The 12878-nt window shown below is 39.6% G+C and overlaps 1 protein-coding gene across 1 annotated transcript in view; it reads right to left on the bottom strand.

Moving 5' to 3' along the window:
• Nucleotides 1-10355: 10355 nt before the first annotated feature.
• nsmfa (NMDA receptor synaptonuclear signaling and neuronal migration factor a) overlaps nt 10356-12878 on the bottom strand; it is a 50024-nt gene continuing 47501 nt past the window's right edge. The window contains exon 15 of the mRNA XM_055225613.1: nt 10356-11918. Within this exon, the coding sequence (XP_055081588.1) occupies nt 11821-11918 (98 nt within the window). The 3' untranslated portion in view covers nt 10356-11820. The remainder of the gene's footprint in view (nt 11919-12878) is intronic.

Here is a 12878-nt window from a genome sequence, read left to right as displayed (position 1 = left end):
GCCGATCTATTTCACATCGTGTTCCATTAGATTTTTCTTTTCTTTTCTATATAGAGACTTTTTAGAAACCACTTTCCAAATTAGGCTTGAAGGTACTGCTATCCATTGTACCAAATCGATGTGATGACCGTGGTAGGGAAAGGGTACAGTGCAACACTTAACTCTCTTTGGTGCCATTTTGGGGGCATAATCCTTACTCTCCAAGCTTAATAAAATTGATATATTAACCCAGGCACAGGGAATATGCCAACTCCACCCCAAAAGGCCCCACACCACCTGGGACTGCTCTTGAGTCAAACTTGAGATCCTTTTGCCATGAGGTAAGAGTGCTTGCCATGCAACCTCCTAGGAAATGTGTTATTTACTGTGAGGATGGTTTAGAATTGCACTATAATTATGATGAAGCTCTGTCTGAGGATTACTTTTATATCAAGCTACTTGGTAATGGATTACAGTAGTCATGCACTGTACATAAAATACTTTACCATAGGGGTTAAATAAAGTTACTTTGCTGTAGAGATTACTTCTGTTGTAGATCCCTTTGTGGATTAAAACTGAGTCATGGCTTTAATAATGTTATGCTACCTCATCAGAAACCTACCTGAAGTTGTGTTTTGTTTCATTCACACATGTTTGAGGAACCCTTTATTATTTGGCTGTCTGCATCTCCAAAGCTCAAAACGCTCTGTTCCACTTTGTGAGGTCAAGTATGGTAGGTTTCAAGTTAACAGATATCGTTCACCTTTAGTTCAGTAGAGACGACAATTCCAGGGCTGAAATTATCCAAATGATTCTAGTGAAGGTATATTGAGTAAGGTGGAATAGAGTGTTTTCTGTCTGAGAGAAGAACTCAGTTTAAATATGCAGGATTTGTGAGTAAAAAATCTGTGAATGAAACAAAACACACTCCAGGTATGTTTTTGGTGAGGAAAAGACATTATAAGAAAGATGAGAATATAGCATAACATGGGGCCTTTAATGTTTAGCAACCTTGTTCACAAACATTTCTCAGATCTAACAAACCTATATTTAACCTTTATTTGCAGACAGAGCCCAAAAGAACTGAAACATGCTGCTGTGTGGCCTATATACTTACATTTTCCATCGCATAAGAGTCATCAGTTATGTGGTATGGTTGCAGTTCACAGGCTCTTCCAGGTCCTGCTCTTTGTTTTGCCTCTCTGTGTACTGCACTACACCAGGGACCCCCAAAGCCCGACTTCAGCAGTGAATATGTGCTGATGGAGACACAATCGCAGCATTCACTCGTCATTAATTGTTTACCTGCTGGAGGGTGGGCTCACAAGGAGCAGGGCCTGTGGCAGAAACACAGCAGCTAGATGGTGCAGCGTGGTGATGGCTCAGCACTCTGTGAGAACATTACAGATACTACACACAGGTGTAGTCAATGAGAGCAGCTCAAAGCATTTATTGCTCGTACACTCACATAAAATACTATCATATAGCATCACAACCGGGGAGGAGGATGTTTTAAAAGTCTTATATTATGCAAAATGGACTTGTATGCTTTTACCATGTCATGCTGTACACCTGGAGTTGTGTTTTGTTTCATTCACGCAAGTTTCAGTAATCCTGTTTTACTAGGCTGTTTACATCCCCAGAGCTCAAAATGCTCTGTTTCTTCTTTAGATGTCATTTAGTGGTAGTATTAAGGTTAACTCAACTCAACTGTTTCACTCTTCAATACTCTAGAATAACTTTAAGTCATTGCTTTTATTTTTAATGTTTGTTTTACCTTTTGTACAGTTGAAATTGTCAATGGGAAGTCTCTAATGCAGTGGTTCTTAACCTTGTTGGAGGTACTGAACCCCACCAGTTTCATATGCACATTCACCGAACCCTTCTTTATTGAAAGATAAAATATAATTTTTTTCAAATTCAAGCCATATGTGTGTTTTACTGGTGCACAAAATAAATCGTGCATTAACATCACTGTGTTCAAAGAATAAAACCAATACAATGTATACACTCACAACAAATTACATACATACCTTTTCACAAAGACATGACCTTTTTTAACACTACCACACTAAAATAATTTTAATTTTGTATTGTATTATGTATTCCAATAATGAACTTATTGTATTTATGCTATTTATTATTTTTAACATTTTAATACACACCCATCACCTAATTTCCATCACACTAGAATAATAATGAATATTTACTGCAAATCAGTGTGACCTGCTGTTGCCTTTGAGAGACCAGTTCAGAAATGCATGGCTTCACCTTGGCCACTCTCATGTCATTTTCACAGCAAAGTCTGTTCCTTTTCTTCGTTTTTATGTCGTTTTATGTTTTTATGCCGTTCAAAGTGACAGTATTCAATGACCAATACACAGAGAGGAATCTGTATCTGCACACCCAGCTGCTCTATTACTGTACATTTATATATCATATCAAAACACAATATATATAATGTGTTTTTGTAAATAAAATATATTCAAAACAAGTGGTATGGGTCAAAATAAATATATATTTACAAACCACACACTGCAAACAGTGAACAAACACACACTGGAAACTAAGAACACACTGCACATGTGACAGTGTGACAGTCATTCTGTGACAGAGGTTGGAGGATCGAGTCCCGCTCGAACCAACTTCTGTCATTGTGTCCTTAGTTTTGTCATTGTGTCCCTAGGCAAGACACTTCACCAAAGTGGTGTGTGAGTGAATGATTGGTAGTCGGAGGGGGGGGCAGATTGGCATTAGCTAATGCTAATAATTACACATAATACACATTTGACCTACAATTGAGTCAATAGCAGAATAAACCACGCTTACCGATCAGGAAAAGCATCCAGTCCATCAAATCATAATGTCCTCTACTCCTCAGTCCACCATGAGATCTTCACTCGGTTCCACGAACCGCTCCGGGTTCGAGATGCCTCTAGTTTAACTTGTACAAACATCCACAGTGTCCTCGGTCGCGTACTTCCTTTGTTTTGTCCGTTTCGTCATGTTTAAAACGCAAAACTGTTGCAAAACAGTGCGTAAAATTACGCAATTACGCGCGCGTAATTTTACGCGAGGGTCTTTGCCCGAGGGCGGGCCGTCGGAACGTTCAGCGGTTAAACACTTAAAATCATCATCGAGTCTTCACTCCACATCGGCCACATCAGCTGAAACACTGGGAGCGGGACATGAGGAGCCTGTCAATGACGTTGATAAGCTGCGCAGATACGTATGTGAATCACAAAAGTGGTTGGAGCAGCTCGTCCCCGGTCACACTCACTGACTCACATTGAAAAATAGCGCAGAATGAATTGAACCCCTGGGACTGACTCACCGAACCCCTAGGGTTCGATCGAACCCAGGTTAAGAACCACTGCCCTAGAGGCTTTGTGACGTCACAAAGCGCTCAGGGATGGAGGAGTTTGACCCTAGAGGCTTTGTGACGTCAGAGGAGCTTTGAAGTCGCTTTGTGACATCAGTGGACAATGTTGTGGATCTGATGTGTAAGGGTTAGGGTTTTCTCAAACTCAGAAGCAACTGTCTTCACACGAGCTTACACAGCTAACGCTATTTTCATCAAACTCCACTCCACTCGCCATTATGAGTACAGTATACAATACTATGGATCGAGCACAGCCAGAACCCGACATGTTGGGAGAATATGTTGTCATGGATTTACTCGGGGCAGGGTCTTTTGGCGAAGTTGCCAAATGCTATAAGCCTCCAAACCTAGATGTTGTGGCTGTTAAATACACAAGGGACCTCCGACACAGCTTTGAAAAAGAAGCCAGGATCTTGAAGGACTTGAGCCTGAGAAATCCTGACCAGAATAACATAGTGAAGATGATTGAATACTTCACAGATCTGACATGCCAATGTTTGGTGTTTGAAATGTTAGACCAGAGTCTCTTGGACCTGATGAATCGGCGTAGAGGCCCTCTCTCTCTGAATGAGTTAAGGCCGGTTACCCAGCAGCTCCTGGTAGCTCTGGAGGCCCTCTGGAGCGCTGGGATTGTACACGCTGACTTAAAGCCAGATAATGTGATGCTGGTCAACCAAACGGATCAGCCTTTCAAAGTCAAGCTCACTGACTTTGGTGGTGCTTGTTACACCTCCGAGCTGCTCTATACAGATGTCATTCAGCCATTAAGGTACAGGGCTCCAGAGGTCACTCTGGGCTGCCCGGTGTCTGGGGCTTTGGACATGTGGTCTCTGGGCTGTACTCTGGGGGAGTGTATCCTTGGTCATGGTCTTTTCAATGATGGTTCATATTACAGCAACCTGAGGTCCATCTTTAACCTGATGGGATGTTCCAGCAGAAGACTGTTGAGGAGAGGCCAGTTCAGCCACCTCTACTTCATCCCCACAGACAGCTGTAACCAGTGGAGGTTTCTGACGAGAGATGAGTTTGGGATGGTAGAGTTTGATGCCTCGCCTGACCCACTGGAATATGCTCAGAATTTAATGTGTGCTTTTATTCAGGAGGATCCTCCCATATCTGAGTGTCTAAAACACAGAGACAAAATGGTATTTGTAGACCTCCTTGAGAAACTCCTGCAGCCAGACCCTGACCTAAGGATCAGCCCCAAAAATGCTCTCAAACACCCCTTCGTTACATTGGAGCACCTGAAGAATGAGGACAGCCAGTACAGTGAGCAGGCCCACCTCACCATGACTTTTGCTCTGCAGCAGCCCACTGTGCCTCAGGTGAGTCCTCTGAACAGTTCTAACCTGCAGCGCCCACCTGTGGCAGTAACAGATAATATTTACTATCAGAGGAGCTCTCCCTTTCACACTCCCCCTGTGTTTATGGATCCAGAGCCTATACAGCAAGAGGCTACTGTCAATACACATGTGGTCATCAACATTCCTGAGGACATGATACCTGGGGAATCTCCTTTTCACACTCCCCCTGTGTTTATGGATCCAGAGCCAATACAGCAAGAGGCTACTGTCAATTCACATGTGGTCATCAACATTCCTGAGGACATGATACCTGAGAACTCTCCCTTACACACTCCCCCTGAAGACTCTGCGGGTACAGAAGAGGAATTGGACACTCCCTATCGGGACTATGGTTGGGGGCCGTGGAAATTCCTCGCCTTTGGAAGCGTTTTAGCAGGACAAGTGGCATTCTGCAGCTACATGACCGGTTCTACTGTGGTCGCTGGAGGTGTGGTACTGTCTACGGTCCTTTGGGAATGTGCTGAGTATTTGTGGTCCAAGTATGCATCACAAGAGTAAACGGCAATAGGACAGTAACACCTCCCTAGACTCCACAAGACACTACTATAAATATGATTGGAATCAGTTGTAGTGATAGTAGGAAAAGCAGAAGTCGGTGAGAAGCAACAACAAGAAGTTTCTGCTGATTGAAGACATCAGCAGAAACTTCTCCACTTGACTTGAAGCAACACATCAACAACAGCAGCAATAGTCAAAGAAAAATATAAAATCTGTTAAAAAAAAGTTAACAGATTTCATGTTTTTCTTTTACTATTGATCATACCTGGATGACTGAGGAATTAGAGACATTGGCAGTAAAAAATAAACAAATAAAACCCCCACAAACTGTGACGTTCCCCTTATTAAACCTTATTAATGTCCATTATGTTTAAGTGGCTGTACCTGATTTTTTTTTTCCCATGTTGAGTAAAACTCGTTTTGCCCTAGTACAAATATATTGTATAAGCATCTTTTACAACAGAAATGAGACAGCTGTTCGCTATCTACATGTAATTATAAAGCGGTTTATCCTCCAAAAATCTGAAAGTGCAAAGTTAGCATGCTAATGTTTGTTAGCATTAAATGTCTGCTGGTGCACCGAGGAGTGAAGCCGTTTCAGAGACGCTAAAACAATAGCTGTAACTTCAAAGTTAGGGCTGAAATGGAGCACCTCCTGTATCATCACATAATGAAATCAAGACAATGCAAGGCAAGGCAAGTTTATTTGTATAGCACAATTCATACACAAAGTAATTCAAAGTGCTTTACAGAATAAGAGGACATTAAAATCACACAAATCAAAACATAAATAATCGCAAATAATCATCATAAAATTAACATTAAAACTGAAGAGTGCAGAATCAAAACCTTTCAGTCATATGCACATCTAAACAACTGTTTTGAGCCTGGATTTAAACATAGTCAAAGTAGAGGCCTGTCTCACATCTTCAGGAAGACTGTTCCAAGTTTTAGCTGCATAAAACTGAAATGCTGATTCCCCATGTTTAGTCCTGACTGGGCACCAGGAGGAGGCCGGTCCCTGAGGTCCTCAGAGTGTGAGATGGTTCATATGGTACTAACATGTCAGAGATGTACTTTGGTGCTAATCCATGGAGAGACTTGTTCACAAGCAGAGCTGCTTTAAAGTCTATTCTTTGAGCTACAGGAAGCCAGTGCAGAGACCTGAGCACAGGACTTATGTGCTCGTACTTCCTGGTTCTAGTCAGGACCCGAGCAGCAGCGTTCTGGATGTGCTGCAGCCGTTTTGATGGTAAAAAGATACAGATGTTACTGATTTGATGTGGCTGTTGAAGTTCAAGTCTGAGTACATCACAAAGAGGAACTGGGTGTTTTCACTTTGAGAGAAGAACTATGCAGGGTTTGTGTGAAGGAATAAAACACAACTCCAGGTATACTTGTGAAGAGAAAACATTATAAACGCAAAACAAAAATAGTGCAATGTTGGCCCTTTAAATAAATAAATTTAAAACATTTCAAATAAAGAGCAATGCAGTAACTAACTTAATTATTGAATGTTGTCACCCACCATGTCTAAATAAAGGTGTTGTGTCAGGCTGTGATTGATGGTTAGAAAGGTTGTTCACACAGTTTGGGGGCTATATTTCCATCAGCTAGCTCCTGAGCTCATAAAGGGAAGGTATATACAATCTCCAGAAATGTGTCTTTTGTACTTTTTTGACAATGCTACTGGAGCCAGCGTAGTAAGCAACCACAGTGTATCAATTGACTGGAGGATTGTATCTATTGTGCATGAAAATGAACATGCTTGGCACAAAATGTGAATCAAAAAGTGAATAATTAAGAACAAGTTAAACCATCTGCCATAGTAAAAAGCCTAGTGGTTCTCAGATCTTTCAGATGAAGTACCTTAAAAAAAATGTTTACCTTTCCAAGTCCCAGCAGGTCTAAGCCTATTAACCAGTCCATACCTTGTTTTAGGCTACAAATGTTATTTAGATCTAGCCTAAATGTAAGGCTTTTATTTTTGGTAAAATAAATACATACTTATTTAACAACACAAATCAGCTTACCTGTTTGTAGTTCCACTTAAATAAATTATTTCTGGTCAGATTATGTTAAAACACAGATTAAATGAAAAATTCTAGGATAGTGGAGGAATCTGTGTACCACTTAAAAGTACAAGCTATACCAAAACACACAATTTCACACATAGGCCCTCTTTGATTTTTTGAGTTCTTATGATATCATCAGCAGTCATATGCAGGACAAAAATGTCTATGCCCCTGTCTGCTTCAAACTAGCCATCTTACCTCAAGTCTAAAGGAGCACCATTTACACAAGTGTACATGTTATCAATCTTTTCTCACAAAGGGTCAAATATAGAGAATGAATTTGTCTTACGAGGGATTAATACATGGTTAATATAGGTTAAGTATAGTAAGTATACTATATAGTATAAATATAGTATAAATAGGTAGTTGAGATATGTCTTTTTCAGATCCTACTCCAACTGAATAATAATGAAAGTAAAGTCTCTGGCTTATAGCAGTGCACCGTGCTATAACTGGCAGTGTGGAGTTGTTTTTTCAGTCTATTCTGGACACTTTGTGAAAACACTTGTTAATTAGGCTAAATGTGTAATATTAATATATGTTGGTGTTTGCAGGAGGAAAATGACCCATACAAATGAGTTTATAAATGCAGCAGGGACAATATATGTGGAGCACAAGTCCACTGAGTTTTTTTAGGCCACACTGATAAGACACCTTTAAACTCCTAAACCCCACCTGCTTATCTGAACATGCACAAGACTGGATGGTTTACTTCCAGGGAAGTTTGAACTCTGAACTGCAAATCAAATGTTAGTCTGGATCTGATAAACTTTGTGTATTTGAGAAATTCTATGGGAAAAGTAATGGGGCATACCCAGAATGCTTGACAATTAGTCTACTTAATGGGAAAAAAACAAAAATAATAATTTGCCATATTGGTACTTTGGCGTTGTTTTCAATCTAGAGTTTGCACTATGTCAGTTTACTGGAGAATCTATCAATAGGGAGTCCACCATTCTTTGCCCTGCTGGATAACTGGTTAGTAATTGGTTGGGAGAATGGAAATGGAAAAGTGACAAAGACAACTTTTTACTTTGTTCTTTGTCTGCTAATGCATTCCTTAACTGGGCTTGAGCCAGCTAAGACAGGAAAAGTATAAAACTTGGCAGAACAATCTGGTCTGGCCTGGTAAAAGACTCATGGAGGAGTACTCTCAATGCATAATAATAAATTCATCTAATTTAATTTGTGCATTGTAAACAGCAAGAGAACAGCAAGAGTGGCGCCACCCTATAACAAATAAACCAATTGGTTTTAATCGTTAGAAATCAAAACCTTTAGCAATTATGACCAGTTGGTTTGGGATCCAGCTCCCTTCACGTCTCTTCTGCGTGATATTCCACCATACTGAATGTGGTGAGTGACTGGTGGTCGGTGCCGCACAGCTTGACAGTCATGTTCCTGTCAGTCACCCAGTGGGCATCTACGGCGACAGGGGTAGCTTGATTGTGAGTGAACGAATAATTCATTATTTTACCTAATTTAAGAGTTAGTAAAATGTATGTCTAATGTGTTTGAACTTCAACCCCTTCTGGTGAGGTGCCGGGTAAATGATGCAAACCAGAGTCAAAGTTATGATACATTTGCATCTTTAATTAGATTTCCTGTGAACTGCTCTGTTTATTCCTGAAGAAAAACCAAACACAAAATGCTCTCTCAAACTCCTGAGTCAGTGCCTCTCCTATCATATCACAGCCTGTCTGCTTAATAGCACGGGATCACTACATTGACTGACAACACATGGACATACATACAGTACATGACTTCTCCATGGCTGTGACCTGCACCACTTCAAATGAAAACACTTTTAGTGATTTTTCAAACATGTCAGCTAAACAGCAGCTCTCCAGGGCAAGATTGTGGCAGCTTAATGCTTTTGAGGAGATAGAAAGGCTCAACAGTAAGACAGCTTGTATAACCGTCAAATTTCTGATGTTGGAAAACAGAAATTGTACGTGACTCAGGTTTGGGCTGGTTGAACAATAGCCCTACCAGCACAGTAATATCAGAGAGAGATCCAAAGCAAATAAAAGCACCCTTCTGCCAGTCAAACCACGGAGAGCTTTTAGCAACGACCCCCATTGACTCCCACCTAACAGAGGCGGCACATAATGTCAACCGAAAAATCAAATACAACTAAAACATGGACAAATGGGAAGCAGTTATTGTACTACAGGTAAAAACACATTGTACATAGGCAGAATTCGGAGCACTAAAAACAAACACAAAACTGGAAAATAACTGTTGTGTGTGCGCTGTAAACTTTCTGCATATTCATTGAAGCGTAGGCAAGTGCTGTTTTGGGACGCATGAAGCAGGATTCACTCTCAAGTGAGGGGTGTCCAATGGTTTCACTATATGTTTTTTTGACTAGGCAGTAGAATTTCATGGCTCTTATAGAAATAATGCAAAAAGCCTCCCACCAACCTCTCAGCTGCAACAGGTCTGACAAAATGATTATGTTTTATAGGCAAATGTTGGAGGTGTTATTCAAATTACTACAATTTGAAATGGAACACACTTAGAAGGGACTATACCAATTTAACAATTTAAATCCAAAATGTATACCTGATAATTAAACCACATGATAATCACTTGAATGTGCAAATTATTTTAGATGATGAAGACACTGAGCCTGCAATAACACACAAAATTGCAAACATATGAGACTCATTGGTGGTATGTCTTGAAAAACATTGGATAAACTGGCAAACTGGCCATCAAACAGAAATTTGAGACAAAATTTAAATATGATTCAGCAAAGATGTTTTATTATTATAATAATCATTTATTTATCTAGTTGTCTGTGCACTTAATTGTTGATTTGAACTCCCTTGAACTCTTGTCTTTAAAGGTGCACTATGTAACTATGGAATTAAAGTGATCTGTCTTCATGGAGTTGAGCAGGTGACTACACCGGGCTAAGTTGCAGGTCAGCTCTGTGGAGAGGTGAGCCCACTAACAGTAAGAATGCATGATTTTAAGGTGTTTTTGAGTAATAAAAACACCTGACTGTATACCAGAAAGGTCATGTAGTGCCCCTTTAACATGTAGATCTTTAACTGCATTTTCACCTGCTCTGTAAATATTTATGACAGCACTATTCATTTGGGCAGGATTCATGGCCACAAACACCTGATGCATATTCACCCTCCTGTAACCAGCTGGGACCTACAGAGCCAGTCCTAATGGCTTCAAGCACCGATAAATCTGCCCAAAAGTCTCCTCTGGTTTGGATGCCTGCCCAGAGGAATGAGAGGTGGAGGAGGCTTGTTTGGCTAAGGGGGGACAAGAGCATGGGGCCAAGCAGCTGGGAAAGGATGTGGGAAAAAGGGCGACTCCAGCGAGGTGCCTTTTGATGGCTGTTACATCCCACTTGACATCATGGATCACACCACTTGCTCATGTAATCGGAGAGAATATTAATTTTGCTGCGGAAACGGAGCACGCACAAAACATTAGTATTTAAACATGGCGACACACACACACACGCACATAACAACAAGTTTAGTTTCACATTTTGCACATTTTACCAAAACATCTCAAAAACAAAGACACGTTTTTAGAGATTACATTCGTTCCAAGCGACGCTGATGGTTACAATATTTTGATAATTAGACAAACAGAGTAATTACATCATGGCTAAAACCTGAGTTATTTCAAAGTATTCCCATATGAAACAGCACAACAATGTACTTAAAAATAAATGATGCTTTAATATTCTCATTATTAGCATGACTAAAGCTATGCTAGATATTCACACACATTGACGAAATGAATTTTCATAGACTTGTATTATGATAAGGTCCGGTCAAAACACAGAACCATGCTAAAGAAAGCGGCAATACTTTCTGAAGCACAATAGCCTCAAAAATAATAATTAAAGTGCATATCACAGGTTTTCATGTTTTTCTAGGTATTACTTGGTTTGGTGGGATTGTACCTGTGGTAAATATGCAAGTGGAAAACAAACATTGAAAAGAAAAGCACAAAAATACAGGAAAGTACAAAATACCTCTATTTATGTCATCAACAGCATCATTTTAATCAGTCTAATCATAACTACTGTGTAAATTAGACAAGTTTCACCCCTTGTGAAGGTTATGGTTGCTTGGTAACAGTTATGGAATTACCACTATGTCACATCTGCTGCCCATATCCAACCAGGAAGTAAAATGATAAACTTATAAAAGAAAAAAATAATAATTAAAAACTAGACAAGATTTGTAGTAAAATCTAAATATAATTGTGTTAACTATGATTTGCTGCAATATCTAACCTGTCATATGCACTTTAAGATGGGATTTTATACACACTTATAACACAATATTCCAGTCATTTTTGTCTGCCCTTTATTTGAGCCTTGGCCTGGAAAAAGAGCTCTGGTAATGTCTGTCTTCTTCTGGCTTGTCTCCGGTGAATGAATGTGTGGTGAATGGGGTGGACAGTCACTGGATCAGGTTGAGCAGGTGGTTGTGGTCGTGGCTTCTTAGCATGGGCCCATAACCCCATGGCCTCTGGGTCACAAAAAGTCTTCATAGTCTAAGAGCTTGGAGTGCTGCCGCGTCTTCCACAGCCGGTACAGGCGGAAGTCAAAGTACAGCTCGATCATCTCTTTGCCTGGAGGCAAAAGGACAGTTAAGTGGGGTGTGTATGAAATGTGTTTGAGTGATTTGTTCCTACTAATGTTCTATTCACATTTATTCTGGATATATATATTTTTTGTACTTTTTCTGTAAAATGTAACTTGTAGGTACAGTTCTCATTATGCTTTGGCATCATTTTTTTTTTCTCTCAATATTAAAATAAAAACAGCAAATGGCTTAAAACAAACAAAAACAGTGAGGTATAACAAGACAAACAAATACATTTAAACAGTACATTAAATTAAAACAGTTGTAAAGAAGTACATGCTACAATGGCAGCATATGTAACTCTACAATTTGTAATCAAAGATTGTAAAATTATTTTAAGTAAATGACCAAATGCATTATTACTGATGCCGTCACTTTTTTGTGTTGCTATTATGTAGCACAACTTCACAAGTTAGGCATCAAGCTGAGGCAAATCACTTGAAGATTGAGAGGTGAAAGGAGGGTGGGGGCCTCAGATGAACCATGAAATAATGGTGGTCACAGCGACTCCAGTGAGGTGCCTTGGTAAAGACTCCACTTCACACGGTGATTCATGATTGTGCAATCAAAAAACAAGTGTTATAGTAGAACATGCAAATTAGGCTACTTTCTTGAATGTTACTTTGAATTTTAAGTAACAGTGAGTTTGAAATCTTATTGTTAAATCATGCAACATAGAATATTAAGTTCAAGATTAAATCATTGCATTTAAAGATGCATTATGTAACCTTTCTGGTAGATGGCCTTAATGGTTTGGCATTAAACTTTTTAATGAGCGTTTATTACAGGTGTTTTAATACCTTAATTAATACATTGAAAACATATATTCTTATTTGATCAGGGTTGCTTCTCCACAGATTTGACCAGTAAATTGGCCTGGTCACATTACTTGCATAGATAAGTTAAATGTCATACTGTGGAACTTTACAAAGCAATAACATCTATA

Source organism: Periophthalmus magnuspinnatus, chromosome 12, assembly GCF_009829125.3.
Source record: "Periophthalmus magnuspinnatus isolate fPerMag1 chromosome 12, fPerMag1.2.pri, whole genome shotgun sequence".
NCBI classification, from domain to species: Eukaryota; Metazoa; Chordata; class Actinopteri; order Gobiiformes; family Gobiidae; genus Periophthalmus; species Periophthalmus magnuspinnatus.
This window is presented reverse-complemented; position numbering and strand designations above follow the sequence as displayed.